Genomic DNA, 19,467 nt, shown 5'->3' with positions numbered 1-19,467 from the left:
CTTCCTTTCTTTAAAACTAAACATCTAAAACTGCTGAGATTTCTGACCTTTATTCCCTTTAAGATCATAGGTAAAAAAAGATTTTTAAATGTTTCTAAAATTGTCATATGACAAGTCTACTAACATATTACAAAACAGTAATTTTTGTGAATTTATTTCTCATCCTGACCAAACTTTATTGTTCCATGAATATGCCAAAAAGCGCTACGTGCAAGTAGGTGGGTTGTGTTTTTTCAGAGGTATGAGACTTTATTGGCAAGGTTACATTAACCCTAGGTGAATAATTCCCTTCTAGAGTTATAAAAGAAGCACTGAACCACAGTGAAATCATACGTTGAACTGAAGTCTGCCCAGTTGTTGGCAGTAGTACTTGAGTCTGCAGGGAGAGGTGGTGCCACAGGTGTTGTTGGGGTTTCACGCACTGAAACTTTAGGGGCAACTGTAGAGTCAATAACTGGCTTTACAGAATTTGAAGTTTCACTTTCAGAAATTCTTTCTGCATAGTTTGCAGGAAACCATCCAGTTTTCCCTTTCAGTTCACCCCCAAGCCATCCAGGTTCTCCGGTTTGGCTTTCATCCACCTGCAAACACAGATCACAGTTCAGCAATATGGAATATAAAAATTGTACGATATCCATTATTATTAATTATATTTTCCAAAAGCATGACATTTAAGAACAGTATTCTTGCTTATGTATTAAATTTGAATGAAAACCTGTGAGAGTTCTTGCTGATTAGTTTTTGGTTTAAAATGATACTTCTGAATATGTGGTTTTTAAGTATTGATTGTTGCTTTATGTATTGTGTTATTGGTTATTGTAAACTGTCTTCCAAGAAAAGGCAGTAAATAAATTGAATAATTAATTAATTAATTAAATTAATAGTAAACTGCATCAATTAAAAGTAAACTACAAAAATTAAAAATTACATAAACAATTCAAGATCTTAGCAGCAAATAAAACAAACAAAATCTGCACTCCAAACAATTAATGCACTCAGTAACAGCCAATTAATTATAAAATCTGCTTAGCAGCAATAATATCCACCATAAAAATGAAAAAAAATGAAAAAAAAACTAATTACTGAATGCCTGGGAGAATAAAATATTTTTTTCTACAGCATGTGAAACTTAGCAAAGCCCATGTCAGGTAAATACTATCTATCTTTCACACCCACCCACTTCACTTTGCTAAACAGTGGCACATGCAACAGTCCTCTGAAGTTGATCTTAGTGTTTACAAGGCTGATGTGGAAAATCAATTGTTAAGATCCCAATCTATGCAGGTCTGGTAGGACTCAGCAGTCAGCAGAGCTCCTTTAGAACAGGCAACCTAGGTTGGTGGTAAGGTTGTCAGCAGCCTTGATGCTGCACTATGTGAACTAAGGGAGGTGATACTGGTGGGCAGAAAGATTGATCCCCTGAACGCATGGGTCTTCTGTTCTGGATGGGGCTGCACTCCCCTAAAGGGGCAGGTTCATAGTTGGGGCATTTAGCCTCCTACTGAATAAGGAGGTGTAGTGGCCAGAACAACCTTTCACCAGCTTCAGCCTTTCCTGGGCAGAAAAGACCTTTCCTCTGTTATACCATGCTCTGGTAACATATAGACCAGACTACTAAAATGTGCTCTAAATTGGGCTTCACAGCACACAATGTTGCAGCCAGAATGCCACAAGTGGTAGGGACCACATTAATTCAGTGCTGTTCTACCTACAGAAGTTCCCAGTTCCCTTCTGGGTCCAATTCAAGTTGCTGATATTGACTTTGAAAGACCTATAGACTTGGGACCCCCTACTTCTTGACCTCTTCAGTTATTCGTGGCCCTTCTTTGGGTACCATTTATGTCTGAGGCAAGATGGGTAGCAACCTGAGAAAGGGCTTTTTCAGCAATTACCCCAATATGGCAGAATTCCTTTTCAGGAAGATTTTGTTTCCTTCTGCTATTGTTTTCCAGCAGCACATAAAGACAAAAGAGGTTTCATCTGGAATTCCCTCACTGACCCTCCTTTCTATAGTTCGCTTAATTCTGGTCTGTATGCTATATACTGCAATAGCTTTTTTGATGTTTTTGATTGTCTGCCACCTTGGGAACCATAAGCTAGATGGAAAGGTGGCATAAAATATTTTAGATAAATGTTTCTGAGAAGTCTTCACAGGCAATCCCAGGCAGAAGGTATTACAATAATTAGCTCTGAATGTTACCAGAGCCCTATCCAGATCCCCTGGGTATAAAAGTGTAAAAAGAAGTGTAAGAAGTCTGATTTCATAACACTACATTGTTTTCTTACCATTATGATGTCTCCTGGCAGGATAGTGATTTCATCATGGCTTCGGGATTCAAAAGGATATAGTGCTCGATAATATACTATTTTTACATCTTCCTGAGCAGAAATTGTCAGTGGACCCTTTTCTGTATTCACAAAAACAAAAGTATTTAAAAGGTTATGTTATATGTAAAAATTAGGCGCTACTGACCTGCATAGAAACATTTGATCAGTTCTTACACTACATAATATTTCATGTTTTTATCTTCCACTGTGCAGAAATAAACAGAAATACTCCACCATAATTTACACCATCAGGTGTAAATCTAACAAGTTTATACACATTAAGTTTCCCTCATTATTTTATACCTGCAGTTGACCAAGGAGCTTGGATAGCCAGCTTTGCTGGATCTTTATGTTGATGAAAAAGCTTATTCAACTTTTCTTGTACTTCCAGTTTGTTCTTGTCATCATATTCTTTTTTCTTGCTTAATTCTTCCCATTTTTGCTTTTCTTCGTCTTGAAATTTTCTTGGCCTCTGATGTTCTTCTTCCTGCTGAATTCTATCAAGCCACTGTCTCTCCCGTTCTTGGATTCTTCTAATGAAAACAGAATAATAAAATGGGCATAACATAAAACTGTCTTTCAGAATTTGACCACACCTCTTGTGACTACAAATTAGAATCATTAGCAGCACTTGTTGAGATAATTATAATAAACAGATGCACTGACAAATAAACAGACTTACTGTGAAGTTTCTCTGTCCAGTGAGTAGAAGGACAGGGATGTTAATCTGCCTAGCTAAAACACAGTTGACACCAATTCATGAGAGCAGAATGCCTCTCCAAGTTTCAGAATAAATCTGAAGTCAGTATGCACCATTGTATTTTTTGTATGAGCTTCCAAGACAAGGGGGGGAAAGCAAGAGTGATGCAAACATGGTCCCACCTAGCACTGTAGATTCCAATGAACATAAAGAAGTACAAGATTGCCTCCTCATCTCAGGCTACCAAAAGAGTCCTCTACTGAAGCCCAGCCCACTACCTTACAATGCTGAACAAAGAATAAGGCCCATGCAGCTGCTCTTCAGGTATCTTCCAAAGAAGTAGTTACTTATTTATATTCCATTATTATAAATAGGTTTTCTTTCTCTTCCATGGGCAGAATTATGCACAGTAGTGCCTTTGAAGAAGGTCTCAGTGGACAAGTAGGTTCACTTAAGAGTAGAAAATCCTTCAGAAGTCCTAGGCCCAGACAATTTTAATCATTCAACACCAGCACATTTATTTGTGCTGACAGCAAATACGGATCTGTTATTCTGGAGTAATATGACAGTCCCCTTGTCAACATCCATTCTGTAACACAATGGACCATCTGAAGTTTCCAAGAGATCTTCAAAGGCAGACCCATATAGACTACATTACAATAATCTAACATTAACAGTGATGAAAGCATCGATAACCACAGTAGCTAATTTCTTCTAGGAAACAGTTGTTGGTATACACACTAGAGTTGGCAAAAGTCACTTTGAATCAGACATGTCTCTTAGTATTCAATAACAATAAGCAGCACCACTCAAGTTGCCAGTCTGATACTTTTAGGTGAGTGCCAACTTGTGTAAAGAGGTACAACATCATTATTTTAGCCCAACATATGCACAATAACAGCATCTCCATATTATCTCTTCAATGTGTTAATTGCCATATTGTCCATTACAGCCTTTGACACTTGTTCAGCATTTCTGACACCTATTCTGACTCAGAGCAAAATGATAAAAACACGGGGTATCACCAGCATACTGACAGCATTTTACATGAAACACCTGGAAAACCTCATCCAGTAATTTCATATGGTGGCAGAAAGTGCCATCAAGTTACAGCCAACCTTGTAGGGTTTCTTTAAGGTGACCCTGTAGGGTTTCCTAGGCCAAACATCAACTTTAGTCTTCCTTGGTGGTTCCCAATCTAAGTAGTACTCAGAGCTGATCCTACATAGCTTCCAAGATCTGCTAAGATCCGGCAAGACTGAGCAATTCAAGTCAGTGTGATTTCACACATGTGGTTTCAAAAAAGCACAGGGAACAAATACTGTCCAAGCCAGCTAAGCTGCCCCTTTAAAATGTTTCTGGAAAAAGGCACCCCTTTGGTTCAACAGGCCAGACCCCTATATTTCCTCATCCATCTGTTCATGCTGTATCTAGTAACCCTGAAACGCATAAGCTTGGTTTGTAAGACACAAGCAGTGTAACACCTTGATGCTGCCTAGCTCAAGCCTCACATATAACTAGGAGAACTACAGATTCTTTTTCTGGGTAAATACAGTCTGGGCAGAAACTTAAAAAAAATGTTGACGGCTGTGAAATAATTACATTGATAAATTAGGATTTTTTCTGTACAATGCCTAGAGAAAATGCATAGTTTTGATAGGGTTCTCAATTCCCTACCAACCTACCTGCCTGACATGACTGAATGGATAGTCATCACAATTTCACAAGTTCATAACATGAACAACATAGATTAAAATAGATTCAATGGACAGAACATACAGCAGCAAGCAGGTTTATTTAACAGGAAAGAAGAACAGTTTGGAGTTATACCCAACTTTTCTCAATCGCAAGGTTACAAACTCCTATCCTTCCCCTCCCTACAACAGACAGAGTTCTGAAAGAACTGTGACTAGCCCAAGGCTTCATGAAGATGAGTGGGAAAACAAACCTGGTTCACCAGATGCAGAATCTGCTGCTCCTGTGGAGGAGTGGGGAATCAAACCAGGTACTCCAGATTAGAGTCCATCTGTTCTTAGCCACTATACCATGCAGTATAACTGCTATTCAACAGGTAACTACCAAGTCAAACATTCCAATGCATATTACAGGAATGTCCATGTACTTCTGAATGAATCAATTCATACAGAAAAAAAGGACTAAAGTAAATTTTGAAGTGAATTCTCTCAGGAAGATGGAACAGATTAGCTCAAAGACAACTCGAAGTCTGAGGAACAACGATATTCATTTCTTTATATTTTAACCCCCCCCCCCCCCCCGGCCCTTCAATACACTATGGTCTCAGAGCAGGTTACAACACAAGATAAAAATCATAAAATATCAATAAACCTAAAAACAATTACAATATGTAACAATTAAACATTTGAAATCCATAAAATCTATTAAAAATTACCCAAGTTCACAAAATTTATTAAAATCAATACAAAACAGTTCAAAAATTCATAAAACCTATTTAAAAATTCATATTATCAGATGGGGGAAACCATCTCTTCAGCCAAAGGCCAGGGAAAATACGTGCATCTTTACTAGTTTTCTAAATACATAAATAGAAGATGTTTGATGCACCTTAGGGTGGAGATCGTTCCACAGTCTCGGGACCACCACTGAAAAAGCCTTATCTCAGGTTTCCATCTTTTTTACCACTGATGGTGGTGGTACCACCAGAAGGGCTTCATCTGTTGATCTTAGGGAATAGGCAGGTCAATATGGGAGAACGTGTTCCTTTAGATACCTGGGGCCCAAGATGGGGGAAAAAATATGAAAGACTGGTGGGCAGAGGAGTGAGAAAGTGACTTCAGTAAATTCTTAACATGAGGTGTGGACTGAGAAATTATTTGCCAAAACATGTACCACTCATTGCGACACTATCTAGAAATATATGTAGAAACGCTATGTTGGTATAGGAATTAATACAGTATGTTTAGTGAACCACAAACTGGGGAAGTATGCCACTGTGTTGAACTGCAATCTTGTTTAAATATATAGGCAGTGGCTCTTCTGCAAGCTACCAAGAAATCTAAATGTTCCAAATGGTGCATTGTGACAGTAGCTCAGTGGTAGCTTTGCATGCTGAAGATTTGGTCCCTTGCATCTAGTAATAGGTGCTACAAAAGACCATGCAGAGCAACTACCAGTCAAGATCAGTCACTTGACTTAGTATACCCAACAGCTTCATGTATTCACTGCAATTGTGAAATAAAGTTTCCATACATTAACTTACCTCTGACTATCTTTTTGTTTTTCCATTTCTGTCTTCTTCTCTTGCTCCTTTTGTTTTAGCTTGTCAGCTTCTATGCTTTTCTGCTTCTGCAGCTGCTGCTTATTATGTATCTCCCTCAGCTCCTGCAATAAAAGCAGTAGTCCATCACCAAATACTACCCAAATGTATCTTAAATGGTCCCTTTTTTTGAAGAATAAGGAACCACATTTTGGGGAACATAGTAACCTTATTTGAACCACCAGACAGGTTAACTTTACTGCGCTTTGGTCCATAAAAATAGTTGCATCAAATTTCTTTAAACTACCACAAGTCACTGTGGGTTTATTAGGTACCACATAAGGACAGATTTAAACTGGAACACTGGTTCTTAACCTTTATTCCACTGCTACCCCAAGGATCCAAAATCACAACTGAATATGCCCCATTTATGCCCACAACTGAATATGCCCCGGATTTATGCCCGCCCACGGAGACTTATGGATCCTATTGGATTCCTGAATGCTCTGCGGGATCCTGAACCCACCGGCACCCTCGATGGGCAGGTAGCAGACTGGAATGCCCGTCTTTTCAATGCCATCGAGGTTGGTGCTCCCCGACGCCCTATACGCCCCCAATCTCGGCTGGCCCCGTGGTATACCGACGAGCTACGCTGTATGAAACGGGAGCTTAGACGGCTAGAGCGAGTGTGGAGGAAATCTTGTGACGAGGCTGCACGAGCATCTTATAGGACGTTTATGAAGGCCTATGAGATGGCGATGAAGGAGGCGAAGAGGGTGTTCTTCTCCTCCTCTCTCGCATCTGCTAGCTCTCGCCCAGCACAATTATTTCATATTATTCAGTCTCTTACCTCATTATCTGAGGGTTCTACAAATGATCAATTGGCTGTTGGCTGTGAGGCATTTATGAGCTATTTCACAGATAAAGTTGCATCGCTCCGCCAGGACCTTCCTGCCACCTTAGAGACAATTAGTGAATTGGAGGCTCCCTTGCCGTCTTCTGGCCTGTGTTTGGCCCAGTTTTCCCTGCTCTCTGAAGCCGCTGTCAACAGGGTCCTGGCTGCTGTTAGACCTACTACCTGTCCTCTGGATCCATGCCCCTCCTGGCTTATTAAAGCATGCCGGGTTGAGCTGCGACCCCACCTGTTGAACATCACCAATATCTCCCTTGAGCAAGGAGTTTTTCCAGGTGGGTTGAAGGAGGCAGTGGTCCGCCCACTCTTAAAAAGACCGTCGTTAGATCCTGGTGATCAGGCCAATTACCGCCCCGTCTCAAATCTTTCGTTTCTGGGAAAGGTAATTGAGAGAGTGGTGTTGGAGCAGCTTCAGGGCTTTCTGGAGGACTCATCGGCTTTCAATCCCTTCCAGTCCGGCTTCCGTGCTGGGCATGGGACGGAGACTGTTCTCGTTGCCGTCACAGATACGCTCCATATGCAGCTCGACCGAGGCGGATCGGCGCTGCTGGTATTATTAGATCTTACCGCAGCATTTAATGTGGTCGATCATGATCTTTTGACCCACTGCCTGGCTGCTTCCGGGGTGCGGGACACTGTCCTTCAATGGATTGCCTCGTTTCTCCGGGACCGGAGTCAGCAAGTGTGGTGCGGGGACCAAGCCTCCCAGAGGTGCCCACTTCATTGCGGTGTGCCTCAGGGGGCGCTGTTGTCTTCACTGTTATTCAACATCTATATGCGACCCCTTGCTCAGCTGGTATGGAGCTTTCGGCTGGCGTGCCATCAATATGCTGGTGACACTCAGCTCATTCTATTGATGGGGGGGGGGGGCGAGAGGCCGCCGCCCCTGCAGTTCTACAGCATTGTTTGGAGGCGGTTGCTGGTTGGTTGAAGCAGAGCAGGTTAAAACTGAATCCAGCGAAGACGGAGATCCTTTGGCTGGGCCACGTGGGGGGGATTTTCAGCCGCCGGTGTGGGAGGGAATCTCATTGGCACCGACCCCTTCCATTTGTAGCCTGGGGGTCCACCTGGATTCTTCTCTCTCAATGGAGACCCAGGTGGCCCATGTAACCCGGGTTGCGTTTTTCCATCTCCTTCAGGCCCGGCGACTGGCCCCCTTCCTCTCCCAGGCGGATCTAGCTACTGTGATCCATGCAATGGTCACCTCCAGATTAGACTATTGCAACTCGCTCTACGTGGGCCTTCCCTTGCGTCTGATTCAGAAATTGAAACTGGTCCAGCATGCGGCAGCTCGCTTGCTCACAGGAGGTGCCATCAGAGATCACATCTTACCTGTGCTGCGCTGCCTGCACTGGCTCCCAATTGAGCTCCGAATCATTTTCAAGGTATTGGTGTTAACCTTTAAGGCCTTACGCGGTCTGGGACCCTTGTACCTACGGGACCGTCTGGCCCCATATGTCCCAATTTGGCCTCTGCGTTCGGCAGAGGCCAATCTACCGGTAGTCCCCGGCCCCTCCATGATGCGGCTGGCTTCCACTCAGGCCAGGGCTTTTACGGCCCTGGCTCCTGCCTGGTGGAACGCTCTCCCTCCACTGTCTGGGCCCTGCGGGACCTTAATGAGTTCCACAGGCCTGTAAGACTGAGCTATTCCACCGGGCTTTTGGGGAGCCCAGCCGCTGATGTGTGCCCCCCCTTTAACAATCGGGGCTGTCCTCCCCTAGAGGAGTTTTAGACGCCATCTGTTGTTTTGAAATGGTATATTATAATTTGAGCGCTGTATTTTAAAGAGGACCAGTACTAAATGTACGGTATTTGTTTATTTGCCTGTTTGGTTTGTTTACTTGCTGTGAACCGCCCTGAGCCCTTCGGGGGAGGACAGTATACAAGTTTAATAATAAATAAATAAATAAATAAATAAATAAATAAATAAATAAATAAGCAAGCAAGCAAGCAAGCAAGCAAGCAAGCAAGCAAGCAAGCAAGCAAGCAAGCAAATAAGCAAGTAAATAAATAAATTAATTAATGTATTAAAATAAATGACAGCAGCTCACAAAAAACTTGTCAAAATTTAAAAGAAGCACAAAGCTCAAGTAATATTGCAGCATTAGCTGCAAAATTCTCAACTAAAAGAAACATTTATTTTGGAAAGCTGACCACAAAGGGGCCTTCTCCATCTCCTTGGGGATAATGTTCTACAGGGCTGGAGTCACTACTGAAAAAGAGAAAGCCTGTGCTCTGGCAGGATGGACCATTTGACAAAAAAATCTCAATTAGGAGGATTCCTCAAGAAGATAAGCAGTAGTAAAACAGGCTCATGACCACAAAAAGAAATTAGAACATAAAAAACAGCATTTCAAGCAATTTTCTTATAGAATGTGTAGGTATACCTGGATAAACAGACACATTCAGCGCCACTTTTTAAAAGGCCTGTGGGAGAAATGTAAGATCTGGGATTCTATCCTTATTGCTGGGTGAGCAGTAACAACTGTCCTTCACTTGTCATCTGAAGCAAGTGCATGCAGGGAGAAGGTTGCCTAAAATTCCAAATGCTGCTCAAGACCCTTTACGCCAAGTTACTGGGCAGCCTCTCTCAGCCATCTTGTGTACATATTTTCTTATTTATTTATGCTACAAAATGTATATCCTGCCTTTCTATCCTTTTAAGCCCACACCCACTTCAAAAACTGGCTCCAGGCAATGGTTCAAGGTTTCTACAGCCTCCCTTGGGGTCAAAGAAAAGCGCAAGTGTAATCAGCATATTGGCGATAACCTGGCCCAAATACCCAGAGGACCTTATCATTAGTTTCATGTAGATATGAAACAGTATAGGGGACAAGATGGCGCGATGTGGGAATGCATAGGTCAAAGGTCAAGGGACTGAGCAGCAGCATGTTTTGAAACCTTCTCTCCAGGTAGGACCACAACCGCTGCAAATTCTATCCCAGAAAGGTGGTCCATGATCAGTGGTATCAAAAGCCACAGAAAAGTCCAGGCACGTCAACAGAGGTGCTTTGCCTATATCTCCAGTGTATATCATCTGTCCCATAATCCCAGCTTCTGTCCCATAATCAGGCCTAAAGCGAGACTGGAAATGATCCAAACAATTGCTTCATCCAGGAAAGCTGGACGTTGTCCAGTCACCACTATTCAATTACCTTGCATAAGGATGGAACCTTTGAGACTAGTTAACAGTGACTGAGATCTCCCGAGCCCAGGGTAGGCTTCCAGGAGCAGATGAACCATTGCCTGCTTCAAGGTTGGGGCAACGAGGAGCAACAAGGCTGAGGCAACAAGGAGGCATTTATCACCATCTTGGAGATAATTATACATGTAATTTATTGGAATGTTCTAAATATTTCTATGAGGTATTGTAAACCACCCTGAGCTTGAAAGAAGAGGGATAGTATATCAAATCTAATTAAATAAAAAATGAAGTTGAATAAAGAGGAATTAACTACTGATCAGATCCAATCAGCCAGCACCCTCCCCTCTCCCAGAAGATTTAAGTTCTTGAGCTAACAAAGAATATGCAGATGCATTGTTAAGTTAAAAGCCGGTACTCTTCTGATGATGCTGGAGTTGAATTTAGCAGCTCAACTTAAACATTCACGTAATTTATTCTGTTCTTCTAATCTTTCAGAATCGTACTTGCTTAGCTATGCAGAACAATAAACTTAAAATTCATCAACAATGTCTTCAATAATCAAGGGTATTACTTCCTCTACCTTGTAGCTTTTTAGATTTACTTGGAAATAACAGTTGACATGATTACCTTTAGCTGATTATTGAAAATATCAATCTCTTGAAGTTTTGATCTGGTTTCTTTCTCTACTTCATCTAACTGGTCACGAAGCTGCTGGCGGGCTAATTCCTTCACTTCTAAGGCTCTTTTGACTGTGAGAAGCGAATCTCCTGTTATTTTAAAAACAGACACTATATTACGCTGAGATATTCCGGTATCAGAGCATTATTTAAAATAATAAAGTTAAGGGGCTGGAGAGTCACATCTGCAAAGTGAAGGTCTGATGTGGAATTATGTTTTTTTGCCTTTTCATTGCCTCTGTAGTATTATACCTCCCCCTTTTTTTCTGACATAAGATTTGATGAAGAATTTATTGCACAGAAGCAGCTAACAATGATTAAAAGGGTAAAAGGTCAATGTTTATTAGGAATTACATTTAGGATAGGAAAGAGGGAAAGATAGCATGCTGCTAGGGAGAGTCTGCAACAGACTTCCAAGAAGAAGCAGGATATTAGACCTGAGAGTATCAGTCTAAGGACAGAGAGGAGGAGACACAAAAGGACGGAGGGGTCACTAACTTTACAGTCCACTCTAGCTGACCACTTGCCGGCCCCCTGCTGGGTCTTCTTCTCAGTTCCTTTGCACATTAAACTACATCCAACAGCACTGGGGAGGGACAGTAGGCAGAAATCAGAGACCTCTTTGCTTAAGTGCCTTTGTGACGGACTGCTTATAAAAGGGTTCATTTGAAGGTGCAGTCCTGTCAGAGAAGGAACATAAAGAGTTAATCCAGAGCTCCACCTGATTGGCTGCCTGTGCTGCAGCTATCTATATGGGTCAGAGGATGTGTGCTCATGACAGTCAGAGTGAGCTGGAGAAAGGCAGAGTGCCTTAGAGAGATAGAATTCTCAAAGCTGAGAGGAAAACAATATTATTTCACTTCACAAAGGCTAGATAGCCAGGTGTTGGAGAAGGATATCAGAAGGCCAGGATGGTTGTATGATACCTGAGTCTTAAGTCCAGAGGGAACCCCTAATCACTGGGACAATACTAAAACAACATGAAGGGCTTGGTTATCATTTCTGCGGAGACAGCGCCTAGATATGGGACCAGAGAGCCTCTAAGGGTGTGTGTTTTCTAACTGGCAGAGTCAAGAGAGGGTTTAGAAGAACCCCAAAGCTTGCTCTGACCAGCCCAACGTGAAACTCTTTGGTGGAAAGGATGGATGGTTTAGGTATTTTTTCAGGTCTGTGTAGGAAGGTTTAACTTCAAGGAAGTAAATGAGTGAAGAGTTTATCTGTAACATCTAAAATAAATAACTAAGAACTGTCTGTAACATCCAAGAGTACCTGCCTAAGAAAAAGTAAAGCATAATAATCTTTATAACATCTAGTCTAGAAATTTTGCAAATAAACGTTCCAGTTTTGTTTATTGTTAAAAAGCCTCACAGTCTCTCTTTTGGAGCAACCAAACCAGCTTGAAGGGTGTAAACAGATTTGGAGGGGAAAGTGAGATTTCCTCCCAGTGATAAATTTCCTTCAAAGGTGGCAGCGTAATATAGCCTGACAAGATCAGCCTAAAGAGCTTGTGTGTGCGCGTGCATGGGGTGTGCCTGTGCCCTGCTGCTGAGCTTTGCTCTGAGCTACTGTCTCTCCCTCAGCAGCTATAGGACAAGGGATCCTTTACAGTGGTGTCAAGCAGTGGGAATCTGTTACAGTGGTTAGTGAACCACTACAGCCTTCTACTCATATTAAGGCACCATTTGATCCACAAAGATCAGCACCACACACTCATGCACCTAAAGTATGGAACAATGAGTTGGAGCCAACCAGCTTACTTTGCTAATGAAACATGAAGGAAGGGCCATCCCCAAAAGGCTATATTGTGGATCATGGGATCTGAATGTACAAAATCCCGCTCCAATGGGGGCTGTATAGGGAAGGAGACGGTGTGAATGAAAAATCTGGGTGAAACCAACCCAATATTTTAAAATATACTTACTGTGCAAACTATTTTGTTGAACCTGTTTTAAATTATCATTAAGTAACTGTTTTTCTGGAATTAGCCTTCCAAGTAGCTGCTGAGATTCCTGATAAGAAAAAAATACAAATTACTGTCAATCTTCAGTTTTGCCTCAGCCACAAGTTTTAAATGATTTCAATCATTCATAGAAAAATACTTTGTTCACACTTCATTAACTTTATACTCCACTACCTAAAAGTAACAATAAGCCAAAAATGGACGAACTGTTTTATAAACATCTCCCTTCTTATAAAATGTCATAATTCATTCAATTCCAAATTAAATGTAGGTCTGAGGACCACCTGTTTGTCTTTCTATAGCAACCTCTTATGACTAAAGTGTCTAGAAACATATTTTCTCCAGGATGCAGAAGTTATTTAGGAGGTAATAAATTCCCTTTTCAGCAGCACACTGTGCACAACACTGTGCACAACGCCCAGATGCTACAGTAACCAATTAGAATATAAAAGCTGCATGTAAAAATACACAGACACAAGATTTAAATCAGACCAGTTCCAGGCAAGAACACAGGTAGTCACCAGCAGCCTAGTTAAGTTAAGAAATGCCCAACCTGGCTGATGACTATCACCCTGCCTCTGTATCTCACTCTTAGAAACTTGCTCCTTGGTGCTCAACTAACAAAACTTTCAAGATGGCAGAAGAGTTCATTGAAGTAGTTGGTGCAGAGTAGAACTCTCTCTGTCTCCTCCTTCCTCAAGAAATCCACCATTTATCACCAATTATTTTTCAGAGGAATAGGAGAACCTTGCAACCAAAATGTGCCACAAGATGGGGGTATTGCATGACAAAGGTGGGGGAGACAAATAAAACTTCTCCCTCCTCTGTGTATTCAAGCATGAGTGGAAGAGGGAGAATGGAGATTTCAAATTATTGTCCACTATGTGCCATTTTGCTCTTTCAACATTAGAACAGTTTGAACATAATAGCTGAGCATTTTAAGACTGCCACACACTTACTTGTAGCTGCTGTTGCAAATGTGTAATTTCTGCTATTCTTAGTTCTCTAGATTTGTTTGTGCTCTCAATTTCTTGTCTTTGGGTAGACAGTCGGCATCTGATATCCTGCAGTTTACCTTCCAACTGATGCTTTTTATCATTCTTTAACAAGAAAAAAATTATATTGGTTTACTCAAGTTATAATTAGAATGCAATGTGTCTACAAATACTCTTAATCTAACCTTAGTCTGTCATGTAAATTGAAAGATAATGTAATTACGGAAACTACTCCTTTTGGTATGGAATATATTTTGTGGCAATTCTGAGTAATCGGTACTTAATTAAAGAGAAATGGAGCATCAAGTTTCTTACAAGTGGTTTCACTTACTAGAGCTTCCAATTCAAATTCTAAAGTTTTCTTCTTGGCTTTCAGAACAACTATATCCTCTTGTTCTTTGTTCCTTTGATTCAGGAGCTCTTGCCGTCGATTGCGTTCCCACTCAAGTTGTCTTTGCCTCTCAAGTTCCCTCTTTGCAGCCTGCAGCAGAGTGCATATGAAAGTAATCCACAGTCTTTTATAATCTGTCTCTCTTTATAAACCAGTCAAACACAAAACTAGTATTTTGGATGAAATGGGTTTATATTAACAGCATATTTCTTATAGCCTGTTCAGATATACCCACCCTGTTATACCTCTATGGTTCAACAACTATGGGTATACCTTTCTGCCTTTACACCATTTGTGGAAAATAGTATTTGAACTAGAACATTCTGTGGTTAGCACACCATTTTCGCTAAGTCTGATATAGCATAAACCAGAGAATGAAGATGCAATATCTAGGCTAAAAGAGATCCCATATCCAAATTATATATGCAGTTTCCTGGGTCAGATATTATTACTGGTCTGGAGCGAAAGGTAAAAAGTAGAAAAGGGTTGCAAAATATAGAAAAAATAGAAGCTGTTGAAATACTAACTGGTGAATAAAGATGTGGGCATTGTTCATGTTACAGCAGGCTGTTAGGTTTTATAGTATTTAATGTAATATATATTTTTCTAAACTCATAATTTACATGTTTGAAATGAAGGAGAAGTCAGGTCAGATAAAGAACTATCAACTTAAGAAGCAAAGCAAGCTACTCTATACTGATTCCTGTTAAAATACATAGTTTGAAGAGCATCTTAAAAGTAGCTTATAGCTAGATCACCACAATAAAAATCACAACTGTCCTAAAGTGCCAGGCAATACATTAATCAGGCAAAACCAACCTAAAAAGCTACATTCTCGAATCCCACTCAATGACTTGCAACCCTAGAGAGCCCCTCTGAAAAACAAGACCACAGCAAAGAAGAAACTCCCTGCTTTAATTCTGAAAGAAGGGCTCCTTTAAAACACTCAGGGCCACTGCACTTAATGGAACCTGTTCACAAGTCACACAAACCCTTAAAGGTCAATATTGTCAATACAAATTACATCCACAAAACAAACTGGGAGCCACCGTAATTCAGATGTAGCTGTCATGATAGCAGACAAAAATATGAAAAGGCGTGTGGAGCCAAATCTCACATGTATATATCTTGTATTCAAGTGAGAAATGTGTAAATTCTTTACAGCTTTGAGAAAGTCTTGCACGGAAGTTAGATGTCTTCCTATCACAATTTACTAAGGAATGGAGTTCCCCTTATACATTAAAAATAAGCACGTTAATGTACCTTTTTCAACATTTGTTTTTAGACAAGTAAGTATTTCTTCTGAAATTTTCGATTTACCTCGCGTCTTTCTATTTCTTTCCTCCTTTCTTCTTCCCTTTGTCGTTCCAACTCACGTTGTTTTTCTAGCTGTTTCTCTAACTCCAGCTGTCTTTTCCGTTCCTGTTCTTGTCGTTCCCGTTCTTTCCTCTCCTGCTCTGCCCTTTCTAACTGGGCCAGGCGCTCTTGCTCTTTTCTCTGCTGCTCCAAAAGGGCTTGCCTTCTCTTTTCAAGTTCCAGATTGCCCCGTTCAAAGTTCTCACGTTTTTTATCTTCAAATGTAACTTAAAGAAAAATAAAGTTATATAGATATGGTGTAACCAGAGCATACTTCATTTCAGAATTTTTAGGGACATGCAACCAAAGATACTCAAAGCTTCACAATTTTCTATTTGTCCACCATGTGCCCTCATGGTGACTACTGTGAAGTATGGAGACAAAAATGGACAGTTACAGATCTTGAGGACAAGTTCACAGATGTATTTTCAGATATGCTTTCCCTCATATATCCTAGTGGTTATTTCAAAGGCTGACAGTGGACAAACAGGAGTTGGTCTTGCACATTCATGATAGAACAACTGAAATATTAAAACCAGAAACATTCTCATTGGATAAATGAAGTATGTGTCCAGGGACACCACTCCGAACTTCCAGCTAGGAGGATTATTCACCCCTGAGTCCAGAGCACAATAGCAGTAGCTGGGGTGCAGGCGGTGTGGGCAGTGTCAACACAAGGCGAGCATTCCCAGGTGACTGGGATGCCCCGAAGTCCAGGGAATCTGGAGGAGGCTGGCAGGGGAGGAAGGAGGCTGGAACCAAGAAGTGGGCCTGGAAACTGGGGGGAGCAGGAAAGTCCCTCCACCAGCTGGGAAAGACAAGGAGTACTGGCCTAGCATGCAGAAGCTGGGTCCTTGAGCTCCTGTGAGGAGCTCCAGGAAAAGGGAGGGCATTGGGAAATGGTTTACAGGTGACTGGCAGGAAGATGGGAATGGTGAGGGGAGAGGAGAGGAGAGGATACAAGGCCGTCAGGCTTGGAACGTTGGGGAGGAGAAGGGCACTCTGACAGCAGGAGACTGGAAGCACTGAACTAGGGTCAGGGCTCCACTGAAAGGAAGAAGCCAAAAAGAAAGTCCAACAGCCGTCCCAGGAGCGACCAGACAGGAGCAACACCAGGGGACAGAAATAATATATAAATATACTATAAAGAAGAGTTGGGTTTATATTCCCCCCTTTCTCTCCTGTAAAGAGACTCAAAGGAGCTTACAAACTCCTTTCCCTTCCCCCCTCACAACAAACACCCTGTGAGGTAGATGGGGCTGAGAGAGCTCAGAAGAACTGTGACTAGCCCAAGGTCACCCAGCTGGCACGTGTTGGGAGTGTACAGGCTAATCTAAATTCCCCAGTTAAGCCTCCACAGCTCAAGCGGCAGAGCGGGGAATCAAATCAGGTTCCTCCACATTAGAGTACACCTGCTCTTAACCACGATGCCACTGCTGCTCCAAGGAGTTACAGGAATCCTTCAGACATTTCCTTTGCAGTATGGGAAGGATTCAGTTTATTTATTTAAAGAATTTTGATGCCACTTCTCTAGAATCCTGTTTGACGGCACAGTGTCCGCACCACAGAGGTAATATCAATCATGTGGGAAGCTTATTCTCAAAGCCAGAAGATTTCAAATCTAAAAATTATGGCATTAGAATGGAAAGAAACTGGGCTGTGGGCTCCTCCTACCTGAGTAATCAAATCAACTGTATTTCTATAGGACTAATAAATGTACTCCTAGGCACGCTCAGGGCATTTGGTTGAGGCAGCTATGGTTTTTCCACCTGGTCTCCCCCGCTCTAGTTCCACCCTGACTGAATCCTCTCCTTGGAAAAATGAGCTTATTCCGCCATAGGTGCTGCTTTTTATTGTATGTTTTTAAACAAAGTTATTTTTGTCTACTACTGTTAGAGGTCATTCCAAGCCCACAATGGGAAGAGTGGCATAAAATTTTAACATATAAACAGATGAAATTTACCAAAATCCCCAACACACAACCACAAATACTTCTCTGTTGGATCCAGACCCCTCCTTCACCAAAAATCTATAAGCCTTACTAATGTAAACACTAACTCACCAGGCAATTTCTTTTCCAGCTGTTGCTGTTCTTCTTCTAATACTGGTTCTTCTGGTAACCTTTGGTCCACTGACACTGAACTTGTGACAGACACACCACTGCCAGAACGAGCCCTTCTGCCATTAAAGAGGTTACAAGTTGCTTAAAATATATGTCTGCATACAATACTGATGTCATGAATTGTTGCCACTGAATTAGCTATTCAAACTATAATACAGGTTACTAATTTCTTAATAGTTTTATGCTGCTGCTACAGTCCTTAAGTTTAAGGCATGTTGTTTTTATGTTGCTCACATTATTTTAATTGTTAGTTTAGCTGCCTTGAGCAGGATTCTGATGGCTGGTTTTTTTTTTGTCAGTCCCTTTGTCCTTTTGGCAAACATCTGAAACATTCATTGCAAGATCACATTTCTGGGCTCTCACCACTCAACAACTTTAAAAGCATTTGTCAAGTCACGACAAATTGCAATCTGTAATCTTGAATAATGATTCAATCAGTTGTCTATAAACCAAAGAAAAACAGTCTGCCACAAATACAGTTATGTGAATTGATCTCATGAAAAAATTAATTCAGCCAGCTTTAATTCCCCTTCAAAAATGATTAACATGAACTTCCAGAAGAAACATCTGTAACAACTGAAAGTTAAGAAAAACCACAATATTGCATATGTGTTCTATGGAATGCATCCCCCCCCCCCCCACACACACATCATAATACCAACTCCTTTGATTAAATTCCTCAGAAATGAACAAAGTGGTCTATATACCACCTTCCAGCTTATCACTAACCATAAAACCAGAATTAAATGCAGTGTTGCAATAATTTTACCTAAATGAGGGAGGAATATATTCAGGAGACAACACGGGTGGCAGTGGCTGGCCTGACATAGCCATGTCGATTAAGTGCATAGCCAAAATGAACTCTTCTGCTGTCAATTTTCCATCCTGGTCAATGTCTGAAAGATTCCTATTGAAATAAAATACATTTCTTGGTCTTTTGTCCCTCAAAACCAGAAGACCATATGTCTACGTGCCTGCTCCTATATCAGCTGGGAGTTGTCCCATTTGATGCCCCCATCCCTCATTTTCAGAGGAACTGCCTATTCTCAGTGTGACAGATGGAGGTTTTGTCACTATCAGTATTTTAAAGCTGCTTTCTAAACAACCTTATTTTCTCTATCCCATATCTATTTATATTGTCAGCATCCTTTTTTAAAGGAATATGCTGCCAGTAGATATGCCATTCACTTACATGAAGGAAAACTGAGGGATCAGCAGAAAATCTTGAGTTGGAAGTGAAGTCAGTAGTTTAACCTTGCTTCTTGCAAGAACCCCATTTTTTGTCCTTGCCTAACAATCTTAATTATTCTGGTATTATACTGGTATTATACTCTTTATCCTACCCTACAGGATAGCTACCCCACGAGATAGGTTAGAGCAGTGGTGGCGAACCTATGGCACTCCAGATGTTCATGGACTACAATTCCCATCAGCCTCTGCCAGCATGGCAATTGGCCATGTTGGCAGGGGTGATGGGAATTGTAGTCCATGAACATCTGGAGTGCCATAGGTTTGCCACCATGGTCCTAGAGTAACAACACACCACTGCTAAGTTATTTTTCTTCCCCAACACTTGCTACCCCCCACAAAAAACGCCTTATTCAAATGTCCAAAAACTTCCCAAGCCAGAGTTGGTAGCCCTAGA

The 19,467-nt window shown here is 41.4% G+C and overlaps 1 protein-coding gene across 3 annotated transcripts in view; it reads right to left on the bottom strand.

The window, feature by feature from the left end:
• ITSN1 (intersectin 1) overlaps positions 1-19,467 on the bottom strand; it is a 98,527-nt gene that overhangs the window by 45,582 nt on the left and 33,478 nt on the right. For 2 of the 3 annotated variants that reach the window (XM_048493430.1, XM_048493432.1), the window contains exons 10-20: positions 18,592-18,729; positions 17,763-17,878; positions 15,665-15,927; positions 14,285-14,434; positions 13,918-14,058; positions 12,920-13,007; positions 10,949-11,088; positions 6,267-6,388; positions 2,632-2,861; positions 2,287-2,408; positions 334-581 (exon numbers count right to left, since the gene is read on the bottom strand). In XM_048493430.1, the coding sequence (XP_048349387.1) occupies positions 334-581; positions 2,287-2,408; positions 2,632-2,861; positions 6,267-6,388; positions 10,949-11,088; positions 12,920-13,007; positions 13,918-14,058; positions 14,285-14,434; positions 15,665-15,927; positions 17,763-17,878; positions 18,592-18,729 (1,758 nt within the window). The remainder of the gene's footprint in view (positions 1-333; positions 582-2,286; positions 2,409-2,631; positions 2,862-6,266; positions 6,389-10,948; positions 11,089-12,919; positions 13,008-13,917; positions 14,059-14,284; positions 14,435-15,664; positions 15,928-17,762; positions 17,879-18,591; positions 18,730-19,467) is intronic. The other variant, XM_048493431.1, reaches the window with a different exon arrangement.

Source organism: Sphaerodactylus townsendi, linkage group LG04, assembly GCF_021028975.2.
Source record: "Sphaerodactylus townsendi isolate TG3544 linkage group LG04, MPM_Stown_v2.3, whole genome shotgun sequence".
NCBI classification, from domain to species: domain Eukaryota; kingdom Metazoa; phylum Chordata; class Lepidosauria; order Squamata; family Sphaerodactylidae; genus Sphaerodactylus; species Sphaerodactylus townsendi.
Note: the sequence above shows the minus strand (reverse complement) of the source record. Positions and strands in the feature narration are given on the sequence as shown.